The following is a 14,794-nucleotide window of genomic DNA, read 5'->3' on the forward strand; positions in this document are numbered from 1 at the left end:
AATAGGTCTGAGGCAGGGCCTAAAACTCTACATTTGTAACAGGCCTCCTGCTGATGCCCATACTGCTGATCCCAGAACCACTCTGAGTAACGACACAGGGAATGATTTTTATAATACTGTGAACAGCTTTTCAGTGCAGCCTGCACTTAATTTCAAAACCCTTTTCATTCATGGATGAGAAACTGAGACCCAGTGATGGCCTGATTATACTGTTTGGTGCTTTGTTTCTCTACTACTAGGTTACAACAATTGGAAGTGGAGTGGGGAAAATGTAATCAAGAGGGATGGCTTGATAGATTGTTGAGAGAGCACTGTTTAAATCCCTTCTCTGCCTACTGCCAAAAGGAGAAAAGAAGCTAATGGAAATCTTATATTTCAAAGTCAGTAGTCTGAGAACATTTTTTCAGTTAAAGACATTGTTGATTTTCTTGTTTCCGATACACAGTCCATTGTTGTAAGCAACATAATGTTAAATAGCTTATAAAGTCAGTCAGTGAAAGACAAGATAAACTGGTGTTTTGCTAAACTCCCAAATTTGTTCAGAGATACAGTATCACAATCATAGACCATAATGCAAGGAATATCATTTTGATACTGTAAAAAAAAATATGTAGTCAAAGAATGTTTAGGCACAGTTGCACATTTTCTATTTTCAAAAAGATATATGTCTGTTTAAAAGTAGCCTGCCAGGGCACTTGTGTGGCTTAGTTGGTTAAGTGTTCGACTCTTGATTTTGGCTCAGGTTATGATCTCGTGGTTCATGAGATTGAGCCCTGCGTCAGGCTCTGTGGGGAGCATGGAGCCTGCTTGAGATTCTCTTTCTCTTCCTCTCTCTCTCTCTCTTACTGCCTCTCCCCTGATCTCTCTATCTCTCTCAAAATAAATAAGCCTTTAAAAAAATTTTATTCGTTTATTTTGAGAGACTGAGAGAGCTCATGCAAGTGCACAAAGCAGGGTCAGAGAGAGAATCCCAGAAAGGCTCAGTGCTGTCACTGTAGAGCCCTACTTGGGGCTTGAATCATGAATCATGACATCATGACCTGAGTCGAAACCAAGAGTTGGATGCTTAACTGACTGAGCCACCCAGTCTTCCCATAAATAAAGGAAAAACATAGCCTGCCAACATTTTTATTTATTGGCTTGCCTAGAAAAAATTTTTTTGTTTATTGGTGGCCTAGATTCTGAACCTTTTGTTTTTCTTCCAGCCAGTTGAAGTTTTATAGTAGCAATTATCAAGCAGTTTCAAGATAGCTGCTGTTGCCACCTGCCTAAGTGCCAAAGCACTTTCTAGAAATCTCAGATTGTGACGTAAAGGAAAGTGTCAGTCAGTAGAATTTTTTCCAATGTGATAGGGAAATTCCACTCAACTCTGATAACTGCATGCACAGCACTAAACTCTGACTTGTGGAAATGAGAACGAGAGGCTTAGTAAATACCTAAAGTACCTGAAGTTTTGTTTTTAGCCTCTTCCCTCAGAAATCAGCTTAGTGTGTATTTTACTATTGTATTTACTACAACAGTCATTAATAGGATTAGTGATTGGATTCTCCTCACTTGTTAAGTCAGGATCACAGTAAGCCCGGAATCTGTAGCCCTTATTTTTGAATGAGTATTTTAAAGAGTACTTTATGAATTTGACAAAGTAATAAAATTACTCCTAAGATGTTTTCATGGGTTAACTACACATTCTCAGTAATGTTTTTTAAAGAGAGATTATGCTAAATACCCTTTCTGACAAGTATTTTGTGTGCTTCCAGATATCTATTGTTAATGGAGATCTCTTCATTTATGCAGGATATTTTCTTGGTTTCTGTTATTAATCATGGGGGTTTTTTTGTTACTCATATTTTTAAAAATATTTTTATTCAGTAATTCACTAGGCATGTTAAGTAGCTTTGTTGTTAAATTATTTATAGTACAAATGATGGTGTAATACTGATGTATTATCCCATAGGTGTGAATGTAACTGATCATGATTTAACATTCAGAAGTCTAACAGAAGCCCTTCAGAATAATGTCACTCCATATGTAGTCTCATTGCAAGCTAAAGATTGTCCAGGTACAGTACAAATGCCCTAATAACCTTGGTGAGATGTTACAGATCTCTTCTGACCTTCTTTCTCTCCCCCACCCCCCCCCCCCCCCGCCCTAGCTTTGTTGATCCCTTTTTATTTGTGGGAAGATCATGGCACAACATTTGGGCAGGGTGAGGTTTATTGCCTATCATGGTAATGTTGACTGTTGCAGGACTCATTGCCACCTTTTGCTTCCTTTATTCCAGCCCCCCCCTCCCCCCCCCGCCCCCCGTATCAGCTTCACTGCCAGTAATAGTTTAGATATTTTATGAGATGTGTTCCCTAACCCGTAAAAGTCTAATAAGTTGGAAGGTTTGGGACAGGGAGCTAGAATTAAGGATTGGGGAGCTCTTATTTATCCCAACAGAGAATAGACTGTGTAGGTTCATATTTCAGCCTCCAATCATCTTATTGTCCTGCTCTGAAAGATTAGCATGGTAAAAAATGTCCATTGCCAGAGCTAATCTATATGAAACCATTAAATCGTAAAGGATATGGACACTAATAGAGTAAAATGGAATGAGATTTGAATTGACGTAAGGGCTTTATGTGCTTATATTACTTTCATAATCATAAACTGATTGGAACTAATTAAGTCAAAGCCCTTAGGACATCTTTTAAAATGACTATAAGGAAGATTTGTAATCAGTAAAATAACTTATGTAAGTAACACTTTTGATCGTTTTTAGAGCCTTAAAAATTTTTTGCTGTCTAGTGTAACTTAAATAAAGATTTATAGTTTTTGTGTTTACACATTTACTTAGGTAACATTTTTAGTATAGATAGTATACATAAACTTTGGCTTAGTGTTAGTCTGAATTAATGAAATTTAAATATTAAAGAGAAGATACTAATGAACATTAATAGTTAATATGTTAAATGTTACATTAATGTTAAGTGTACAAGAATACATTCTACCCAAATGTAATATACTGATTAAGAAGTTTCAGTTGTTTCATACTTGTTTTAAAGGGAGATAAGCTTTCTTACCTTTTATATTCTGCAGATATGAAACATTTTTTGCAAAAGCTGGTCTCAAAGTTGATGAACTGCTGTGTAGATGAGGAATCCAAAGAGGAAAGTATTCAGGTCACCCAGAAAAAGACATTTTGTTCAATGGATTCTCTTTCCAGCTGGTATATGAGTGTCACACAGGTAAATGTAAACTGACAATTTTTTGGGGGGGGGGGGGGGTTTGCATCTGATTGAAGAGGCTTAGAATTGCATTAAATGTAATACTGTTCTAATAAGAATATGCTTATGCACACTAGCTGTTAAGTAATGGTAGCTACTTACTTTTCCTAAGGCTATTAGAATTTTAAAGTATTCTTTTATCAATATGCAGTCTAATTCCTGGTAAGTATTTAGGTTCTCATTTTACAAGGCCATTTTATTTGTGGGAGAATGTCATCTAGTGACAAAAACAGCATCAGGAATTGGTTCTGTGGCAGATTCTATCTCTGTGACAATGGCTATGACTTTAATATATTATCTCTTAGGTTCCTCAATATTTGCTTTTGTGTGGTTGAACCATGCTGCCAGTTCCCAGTGTCAACTTAGTCCAATGAGAAATAGTCATTTTTTTAAAAAATCTAATTTGTTCCACATTTACAATTCTTGGGGAATAAATGGTCTATAAGTAAAGTACATTCAACAGTAAACGGTTAACTAAAAAGAAGTTCCATTCTGCCATCACAGTCTCTGGTGAGAATGAACAACCTAGGTGATTCATGGATAACTGTACCATAAAACCACAGCTTTAGTTTATGATGCCGTGTAGCCAGATAGTATGGGAAAAAATACTGTGGTAACATTTTCTGATAAAACGTATTTGCTGGAGTCGACCGTAAGTGAAGTTTCATTTTGCTTTATATAGGAATTAAGTTGGGTCTCATGCATATCATAATATCTTAATTTGATCCACAATTTTAAATTTTCTAGAAATCAGATGCTACATGCAGTTTATGTCAGATATCTTTAAAAGATTGGGATTGGACCAGATGATATTAAAGGTGCTTTTCAACTTGAAATTTAACAGTAGCAGACCAGCAAGTAGTGTTGTTTATTGTGCTTTTCAATTAAAAATACTAGTTCTCACCTTAAAGCAAAGCAACATATAACATTCTATTAACAGAAAAAATAATTTATAGAAAATGTTCTCCCCATGCTTTTTTGTCATTTTCTCAGATAGCAAAAAAATATAAATATTTCATATGAGTTATAGATTTTACTGAACCTTTTTCTTGGTTATTATTCCCATGTCAGACACAAAAAGATTCTGCTAATAACTGTTGGAATGAGTTTCTCTTTATTATGTGGGAGAAATAAAAGAAAAAGCATTACTGTAAAATGTAAAGGGAGATATATCATTGTAGTGTTGTAGCATTGTTTGAATGGTAAGGCTTACTTTTAACTCCTTTTTACATGACTTTAAAGAAGACAGATCCAAAACTGCCAAGGAAAAAGAGGACTTCGTCTAGCCAATGGCAGTCTCCTCCTGTTGTGCTTATCTTAAAGGATTTGGAAAGCTTCACCACAAAAGTACTCCAGGACTTCATAATTATCAGCAGGTAGATGATATATCACCTGGCTTTTACATAAAATTCTTTTTATTAAGGAAACATGTAACTTTTAACTTGAGGAGCAACCTTTTCCAGAGAAAAGGAATGGCAGTTTAATCTTCATTTTAATACCAACTGGATAGAAACCAGAATGATTTCAAATTCCTTATAATTAAATGTTCAAAGACCTCCTATCAGATTTTCATTTGCTTTTTGATCCAAGAATGAGATCAAAAGACTAAAGTTAGCCACCTTTTAATTAGTATGAAAAGGCAATATAAAATGTAGTTTCTCTCACCAAGGTCGTCTGTCTCTTGCCCATTAAATCGATAAATTACTCCAGCTTGAGATGTTTGTCAGGTCTTATTTTCTGATACCTATCCACCATTAGAAGCTCTGAGTTACATATAGCTCTTCTGAGCAAGTATGTTTTCTAAATAACATTATCTTATATAATTTTTATAATGAGAAACTATTTTCATGATCTCATTGGATTTTCAGGACATTCCTGTGAAATTCAGAATTGAACTAACTAACCCTATTTAAAATCCAGTGACATGTATTTGCCGTTGTGCATTTTTAGGATATAATTTATTTTGGCTTTTTCTGTATGTTAACTTAATAGGTATGGCTAAATTTACCTAAAGCTATATATTGTCTTATAATTACTATTTTGATAGTGTCTTTTTTTTCCCCCATAGAAACTAAGATTTCTAGATTCTAAGAATTTTCTTAATGCTAAAACTGAACTGCTTAACATGCTTGAAAGTTGCACACTAAGAATATTGACAAAAGAGCTGTACTTTTTTGGAGCTTAGACTTGTGACTCCTGTTGCCATCTAAAGTGAGGAAGAACTTAGAGCAGTAACAGAGCCAGGGCACTCCACTCCTATGAAGGTAGAACTGCATAGCTAGAATACTGACAAGAGATAGCCAGTAGGAGGGAGCAAACAAAATCATCAGCCATGGTACAAAGTGTTCAGACCCACAGTAGCTCTCAAAGATAGTGCTGTTTTACTCTGTGGGAGTCATTTGTGTTCATACTAGTAATACTAGGAATAAATCATGTCCAATAAGTTTGAGTTAATGCAAGGAAAGTATGTAACATTTTTAAATGGTGTCCATTAAAAATATGTCTTACATATGTGTAAGGAAAGTTTCCTGTTTCTTAGCTATTATGTATAGCTGGATGACATAGTGTTTGTTAGAAATGTGCATAAATAGAATAAGTTACCTTGAAAAATGTGAGCTTCATGTCACTGAACTCTTAAAGCATAGACTGGATGTCTAACTGTTAGGAAGACTATAGAGCTCAAACTTTGGATGAGAGGTTAAATTGAATATCTAACTCTTCTAACACTTGAGATTGTATAACCTTAGAGAGAGGCACTTGATCTCTCTGGACCTCTGTATTCTTATTTATAAAATGAGAGGATCTTTTAGTAGATTGATTTCAGAGCTAGAATGTCTGGGAAAAAACCATCTATATTACTTTAACGGGAAAATAAGTGACCTAGAAAATTTTAGTATTTAGAATGATACTCTTCATCAGTGTCTTATACAGTAGACATTCAGATAAAGATGGTCTTAATTTGAAATTTGATGTATTGAAATATATTTTCTAAAAAAAGAAAAATCCCAATTTTGTATTTTCCTTTGAAAACCAGTCAACATCTACATGAATTTCCACTAATACTCATTTTTGGAATTGCCACGTCTCCTATTATCATCCATCGGTTGCTTCCTCATGCAGTATCATCTCTGTTGTGCATAGAACTTTTCCAGTCTCTGTCCTGCAAGGAGCACCTGACTACAGTACTTGATAAGGTAAAAAGAAAAAATTGTATCAGTGAAATAGGATGAAAAGAAGACAGCCAAGAATAGATGATAAATGTAAACATTAGTGATAAATTTCTGAATCTCTCAGAGTATGATATTGAACATATTTCTTCACATTTTTTTATATTTAATGATTTTTATAGGGCACAATATTGCCTCTTCAGATAAAATAAAAGCTTTGTAGAAAGAATGATTCTATTTTTCTGTATCTACCTACCTACCTACCTATCAATCAGTCATTACTCAATGGAAAATTTTAGGTTTTTAATAAATTTTAATAAAATTTAATGATTTCCTAAAAACAGCAACCATGTTTTTACTCCTACATTTTATTTAAAGTAATTTGAGGGGCGTCTGGGTGGCTCAGTCCGTTAAGCATACTACTTCGGCTCAGGTCATGATATCGCACTCTGTGAGTTTGAGCCCCACGCTAGCCTCTGTGCTGACCTCTCAGAACCTGGAGCCTGCTTTGGATTCTGTGTCTCCCTCTCTCTCTGCCCCTCCCCTGCTCAAGCTCTGGGTGTCTGTCTGTCTCTCTTAAAGGTAAACAGTAAAAAAAAAAATTAAAATAATTTGATATTTTTAGTGGACCCTTTCCTGTCATTGCTGCTCTTGGCAGAAGATAAATACTGACATTTCCTCAGACCTTAGCTCTATGTTTCAATTAGTTTTAGTTCTGTTTCTACCTAAATTATTATTGACCTTCCACAAATTGTTGCCAGACTCAACTCTTTCAAGGTGTGCTTTATATTGCTTGTGTAAGGTAAATTATGAAAAACTTCCATTTATTTACTGACCACTTACACATTTTTTTCCCCATGAAGCTGGTATCCGTTTGTTTATGGATACTTTGAGGAAAATTTTTATAGCTGCCGTGTTTAAAATTGCTCGATTGTGGTCAAATGCAGGTGGCCTTTTATAACTACATTTCAGTTTTAAAAGCCTAGTGTGACTTTTCATTTTCAGGTATAAAATCTTCACTTTAGGCCATTGAAAATTAGCTGAGTAATACAAATGCAGCTATTTTGTAACAGATAACATCTGTTAATTTGGGGTTTTCATTCAGCAGTGCATAATGTGTTATTCCTCATTAATGTGTGTAAGTTAGGGATGAAAAAGAAATCTTATAATAAGAATTACCAAAGCCTATAGCTTCTTCAGTGGCTTCTGGCGGGAGAAGACGGATTGTATAGTTAATAGATGGTATTTTTTTAAATTAGTAATTGAATGGAAGATGGTGGACATCTTTGATTCTGAAGATGTAGTATGAATAGCTTCTTTTGGTTATGATTCTTATGTAAATTAATTTAAAGTTTTAGTTGATATTTGACCTAAAAATAACCTAGCTACTTTTATAGCTTTCATGGTTACTGTGTCATAGTATCATTCTTTGCCTCATGATTTATACTTGATATTTATGAAGAGTAAAGACTAATAAGGAGTGTGTCCTATTCCCCTTTTATGTCTTTCAGCTACTTCTTACAACTCAGTTTCCCTTTAAAGTAAGTGAAAAAGTGCTACAGATTTTGACCAACATCTTTTTGTATCATGATTTCTCAATTCAAAACTTTATAAAAGGACTTCAGGTAAGAAGACACTAATGGGTGTGAAAGTTCATAAGCTGATTCTAAGTAATTTGCATATTATTTGAAACTATTTAGTGTGATAAGACATTTTAAATGGCAAACTCTAAAATAAGTAAATTCAAGTGTCACCTGGGTGGCTCAGTCGGTTAAGTAACCGACTTCGGCTCAGCTCATGATCTCACAGTTTGTGAGTTTGAGCCCCGCATCGGGGTCTGTGCTGACAGCTCAGAGTCTGGAGCCTGCTTCAGATTCTGTGTCTCCCCTTCTCTTTACGCCTCCCCTGCTCACGGTCTGTGTCTCTCTGTCTCTCAATAATAAATAAATGTTAAAGAAAAAAAAATTTTAAATAAGTAAATTCAAGTTATGTTATTCTAGGCTCTACCATTTCTTAGTTACCTGCAGCAAAACATAGAGAATATATTAATGCAGATGTCAAAAATGGATAAAGACATCCCACACACCCCCTGCATTCCAATGATTCTTAACTATGTAGGGGTAGGGAGGAAGGGACTCTTATTTATTTATTTTTTTAATATATTTATTTTGAGGGAGAGAGAGCATGAGCAGGGAGGGACAGAGAAAGAGAGGGAGAGAGAGAATCCAGAGTAGGCTCCACACTGTCAAGGCAGAGCCCATTGACACTGGGCTCAATCTCAGGAACTATGAGATCATGACTTGAGCCAGGTTTAACCAACTGAGCCACCCAGGTGCCCCTAGGGACTTTTTTTGTTTGTTTGTTGTGAGATTCTTGATTTCTTCCTAAAAAATACTATATATGAGGGATCAGCAAATTTTCTGTAAAGGATCAGATATTAAATATTTTTGGCTGTGAATGCTACATCTCTGTTGCATATTCTTTTTCTTCTTTTTAAATAACCAGTTAAAGATATAAAAAACATTTGTAGTTCCTGGGCCATGTAAAAATAGTCTATGGGCCATAGTTTGTTGTCCCTTGCACATATATGTATATGTATTCATTTATATTTATTCTTGCATATTGGGAAAGCAGTTTTACTAAGGTTTCATGAATTGCCAGAAGAAAATTCATGAACTCAGCTTCATACTATCTGTTCTAAACTACAAAAGGAGCCCATTCTCCAGTTATTTGGAAGTTAATGTTATCTTCTTCTCTTGGCATCTACCTTAAAATACCTTAGCAAAGTGTAGTCATTATAAATACATGCCATTGTAAATACGTGTTACTAAAATTAATATATTAGTAACCTTCAGTACAAAAGTGCAATATTATAATACCTCACATTTGTGTAGTAACTTGAAGTTTACAAATTATTTCTGTTATGTATTTTTTTCTCCATGTAAAACACTGTAGTGCTCTCTTATGGCTAACATATGTCTTTTTTTCCAACCTGACTTTAAAAAAAAAATATTTCAAAGCAACAAAATTACCTTAGCAATATGCGAAATTAAATGATATTGAGGTATAATACATTTCTTAATTTTTTTTTACATTTATTTATTTTTGAGAGACAGCACTAGTGGGGAAGGGGCAGAGAAAGAGAGAGAGACAGACAGACAGACAGAATCCAAAGCAGGCTCTAAGCTCTGAGCACAGAGCCCGACGCAGGGCTTGAACTCACAAACCGTGAGACCATAACCTGAGCCAAAGTTGGATGCTCAACCGACTGAGCCACCCAGGCACCCCAAGATCTAATACATTTCTAGTTTGCTTCTCTCATACATTTTACTTCACTCATTTGTTTACTGAAAAGTATTTATCAAGAGCCCACTGTAAGCCAAGAATTATGCTGAGCCCTAGAGATACAGAGGACAAGGATATCTCTGCCTTCAGATTGCTCTTTTGTTTAGTGAAGGAGGCAGAATGGGAAATTACAGTTCTCAATAGTCAGTGCTATGAAAGAAACGTGTGGGGATTCCATAAGAAAACGAAAGTATATCTTAAGGAATAGAGGCTCACCAGATTAAAATGGGAAGCGCATTCTAGGTAAAGACAGCAGTAGAGGGAGAGAGATCTGTTGGAGGACTACTGCACTGATCTAGACAAGATATAACAAGGGCTACACTAAGGTTGTGATAGTGGAACTAGAGAGGAGGAATCAGATTTGGGGATGAGATAGAATCGACAGACCCTGGTGACTAAGTGGATGATAGGATGCATAAGAGAAGCATAAGTTCTATCTTGGCAAATGGATTGGAGGTGGTACCATTTATTAAGTATATGAGTTAATATAAAGTGAAGTGCCAGTTAGAAAAAGGTGAGTTTCTTTTTGTATATGGTTTTTTCAGGTATGTTGGATAATAAAGATTTGGCACTCAGGAGACAGATCTGGAAGTAAATAGAAATATTTAGGATTTATCATTAAAGGGTGGTGGTTGAAGTCACATAGTGAGGATGAGGCATCATCCAGAGGAGTGAGGAAAGGACTAAGATTAGAATCTGATTGTAAGCTGACAAGAGTAATAGAAAAGGAGACTAAAAACAATAAGGAAAACCAATAGAAAGTAGAGTGACACTGAAGTCAAGAGAAGAATGAGTTTTAGGTAATATCATTTCTCAAATACCATTGAGAAAGCAAGTGAAGAAAAGGGTATTCATCAAATTATGTAATCTCTTGGGGTCTCAGTTTTCTCATCTGTAAAATAGGGAATCAGATTAGATGATTTTATAGGTTCCTCATAATTTACTAAGCACCTCCTTTGGGCTAGCTCGTACTAAGTATTTACATTGTTTCATTAATGGGTACTATTATCCTCAGTTTTGCAGGTGAGGAAACAAGAGGCTTAGGTTAAGTAGCTTGGCCAAGGTCACACAGCTTTTAAGTGGTAGAGCCGTTTAGACCCCATTTGTCTACTTTTCCTAATCATCAGTGGGAAGTAATGCGTAAGTCCTATTTTCCATAGGAGGTGCAGTAGGGTATATAATCATTCTGTATATGTTTAAGGTTTTCCTTCATTAGTTGGATATGTTGACCAACTTGTTGACCCAGATTTTGAGAACATACTTAGACAAAGTAGGTGATACTGGGTTCTTATTTATAACTCTACTGTAAGTCATGTGACTTCCTCCCATTTCTCCTCCCCAGCAAGTCCCTTATATGTTTGTCTTTTACTTTTCTCATATTTAAAAAGTGATGTTAACATTGGAATAAATACTATCACAATATAATTGAAAAACGCAAGTAAGAAACAAGATTTTGTTAATATGTGTGAAAATAATTTAGCACTTGGCATGAACAGTTACTTTCTGTTTGGTATTTGTTTCTAAGTAAGGCTGGCTCTTTTCTTACAGCCTCATCCATCCTCCAGAATGAACTATTTTGGAGGATTTCCTCTAGCCTTGGGTATCTGGTCTTCAGCTCTATAGGCTCAGAGATTCATTATCAGTTTACCCAGTAAGGATCAAGCTCAAATACCTTAATACCAATATATAAGCTATTATGTTAATTTATTAATTTGTGATGGGAAATTCTATTTTCTAGTGACAAGACTGTGTTTTGTCCACTCTCTAGGGAAACTGTCTAGTATCAAGGTGTCTGGAAAAACCAAATTGGCCATAAAAAGGTTGCTTAGGGTCAAGTTTTTAACATTTGAATAGTCTTGTAAGATACATCTTACAAGTTATGGTAGGTTCTGGAAAATCATTCCCCTTATACTATGGGGACAACAGCACTTTTAACATTTAAATTTACCAGATATTGTACCATGTTTTTCTTCATGAAATAAAACTGAATTTAAAAAGATATCTTTTCTTTAGCTATTTCTCATTTTTCATTATTTTTTTTTTATCAGAAGGGAAAGTTTCTACCATTGTAACATTTTTATTTATTCAGCAGACCAAATTTTTTCACTGATTTTATAGATGAATATTTTCTTGTGAATATTTGGACATCTATTAAACTCTGAGGTCACACCCCAGTCCTATCCCCACCATATTTACTGTTGCTGTGAGTTGGTTCTGCAGAGAGTTGATCTATCCATTCATATTAGTTTCTTCTAATACATACTTCAGAGATTACAATTTTCTGAGCTTGTCCACAAAATCAGAGTCTTAAAATATTAAAGATACAGAGTGATTTATGCATTGCTTGTAGTGTTATTGTGACATTAAATATATTAGTGCCATACTTTTGCTGTTTAAAAAAAACCTTATGGGGCGCCTGGGTGGCGCAGTCGGTAAAGCGTCCGACTTCAGCCAGGTCACGATCTCGCGGTCCGTGAGTTCGAGCCCCGCGTCGGGCTCTGGGCTGATGGCTCAGAGCCTGGAGCCTGTTTCCAATTCTGTGTCTCCCTCTCTCTCTGCCCCTCCCCCGTTCGTGCTCTGTCTCTCTCTGTCCCAAAAATAAATAAACGTTGAAAAAAAAAAAATTAAAAAAAAAACCTTAGTGTGCTGTTTCAAAAGGCCACATGCGCCCCAATGTTTATAACAGTGCTATCAGTAATAACCAAAGTATGGAAAGAGCCCAAATGTCCATCAACAGTTGAATGGATAAAGAAGATGTGGTATGTGTATGTGTGTGTGTGTGTGTATATATATATATATGTATACATATATATATATACACACACACATATATACATATACGTACATACGTATACACACACACACACACACACACACACACACACACACACACACAATGGAGTATTACTCGGCAATCAAAAAGAATGAAATCTTGCCATTTGCAACTATGTGGATGGAACTAGAGGGTATTATGCTAAGTGAAATAAGTCAGAGAAAGATAAATATCATGTGACTTCACTCATATGAGGAATTTAAGATACAAAACAGATAAACATAAGGGAAGGGAAGCAAAAATAATTTAAAAACAAGGAGGGGGACAAATCTTAAGAGACTCTTTTTTTAATTTTATTTTTTACATTTATTTATTTTTGAGAGACAGAGAGAGACAGAGCACAAGTGGGGGGAGGGGCAGAGAGAGGGGGACACAGAATCCGAAGCAGGCTCCAGGCTCTGAGCTGTCAGTACAGAGCCTGACGCGGGGCTCGAACTCACAAACTGTGAGATCATGACCTGAGCCAAAGTCGGACACTCAACTGACGGAGCCACCCAGGCACCCCAAAACATAAGAGACTCTTAAATGCAGAGAACAGACTAGGGTTGCTGGAGGGGTTGTGGGTGGGGGGATGGGCTAAATGGGTAAGGGGCATTAAGGAAGACACTTGCTGGGATGAGCACTGGGTGTTATATATAGGGGATGAATCATTGGAATCTACTTCTGAAATCATTATAGCACTGTATGCTAACTAACTTGGATATAAATTAAAAAGTAAATAAAAACAAAACAAAAACTCTTTAAATAAGAAACCTGTTTATATAAAAGAATCTGCAGGGGGTACTGTTTACTTAATTTGACTGCTCTGGAAACCTAGATCTTAAACATATCTTGGTCAGGTCTATATTACAGTGCTAATACCAGAGGGATTTATTTATGAAGCAACAAAAAGGTTTGTTGACATGAAGTTACTCTGTGGAATTAGAATGACATTATATAATCTTCACATTTCTTTCAGCTTTCTCTATTAGAACATTTCTACTCTCAGCCCCTCAGTGTCCTATGCTGTAATCTCTCAGAAGCCAAGAGAAGAATAAATTTTTTATCAGAAAATCAATGTGAAAACATCCGACGTCTTCCATCATTTAGGAGGTAAAAAGAGAAGTGTATATTTAACACATAATAGAATTTCGGGTAAAAAAAAGTATCTCAGATCTAGCTATTTTTGAAGTGAGGAAAGAAAAAAATAACCATTTTATATAGAGCACAGTAAAACCTTTCTGTTTTCACTCATGAGATTTCTTTGTTGGATTTGAAAACATACCATAACGAAAAATATTTTTACAAAGGGATATAATTTGCAGTTTCTCCAGAGTTACTTTTATAAAGAACATTTTCTGATTCTGGAGTTTATGACTTTTGTTTATGATTAGATCCCTAGATTCTGAAGTATAGCTGCTTTGTGGAGTTAGAAATTACTATTAAACCATGACTATTATCTTGAATTTATTTTTGAGAAGAAATAAAAGAATGTGGCCACCAATCTAGGTAGTTCTTTTCCCCCATGTGATAGTCACATCTTTAGAATGTTTAATTTTCTCTCTTTGTGTACGGGATGGTGAAAATTTTAGGCACGTGGAAAAGCAAGCTTCAGAAAAGCAAGTTGCACTATTGACCAATGAGAGATTTTTGAAGGTAGGAATGTGGATGTATTTGTTTCAGTTTTACTTTTTTTTTTCTTCATGAAAAACAATGTGCACATAAAATTTATTCATTGAATTTATAAAACATACCTGTCTGTCCTAATATGCTTTTCACAGTGAATTAGTGAGTCTTGATGATCATATAGGAGTGTGACTATTGAAGATGACGCAAAACTTTAATTCTCTAAAAGATGACCTTTTTTATTGAGACAAAATATTAACTACAGGTTTATTGTATGGTGTATTTCGAAAATACTTTTGAGATCTCAACTTTATTTCCATATTCCATTTTGGAATCTGCAGGCAATGTCATTTTAATGTTTTTTTTAAAGGCTGTCATAAATAAAGGCACATAGAAGCCATGCAGTTTAGGGACCCACTGCTAAGTGGGTATTGATTTGATTCGAAAAAGATATCATTCTATATTGATACAATGCCAGGAAAGAAGTAATGAGCTTAGAAAATTGAGTGAACAGTACAACACAGGGAATATCAAAAGGAAGATTTTTTTGGTTCTTTCTTGAATAAATGATACTC

General features: G+C 35.3%; 1 protein-coding gene across 6 annotated transcripts in view; it reads left to right on the forward strand.

Moving 5' to 3' along the window:
* The window catches only part of ORC3 (origin recognition complex subunit 3), a 62,675-nt gene that overhangs the window by 13,262 nt on the left and 34,619 nt on the right, over positions 1-14,794 (forward strand). For all 6 annotated transcript variants that reach the window (XM_045498983.1, XM_045498981.1, XM_045498984.1 and 3 more), the window contains 7 exons: positions 1,955-2,059; positions 3,082-3,230; positions 4,512-4,645; positions 6,304-6,463; positions 7,948-8,061; positions 13,573-13,706; positions 14,186-14,249. In XM_045498983.1, the coding sequence (XP_045354939.1) occupies positions 1,955-2,059; positions 3,082-3,230; positions 4,512-4,645; positions 6,304-6,463; positions 7,948-8,061; positions 13,573-13,706; positions 14,186-14,249 (860 nt within the window). The remainder of the gene's footprint in view (positions 1-1,954; positions 2,060-3,081; positions 3,231-4,511; positions 4,646-6,303; positions 6,464-7,947; positions 8,062-13,572; positions 13,707-14,185; positions 14,250-14,794) is intronic.

This window comes from Leopardus geoffroyi, chromosome B2, assembly GCF_018350155.1.
Source record: "Leopardus geoffroyi isolate Oge1 chromosome B2, O.geoffroyi_Oge1_pat1.0, whole genome shotgun sequence".
Lineage (NCBI taxonomy): Eukaryota > Metazoa > Chordata > Mammalia > Carnivora > Felidae > Leopardus > Leopardus geoffroyi.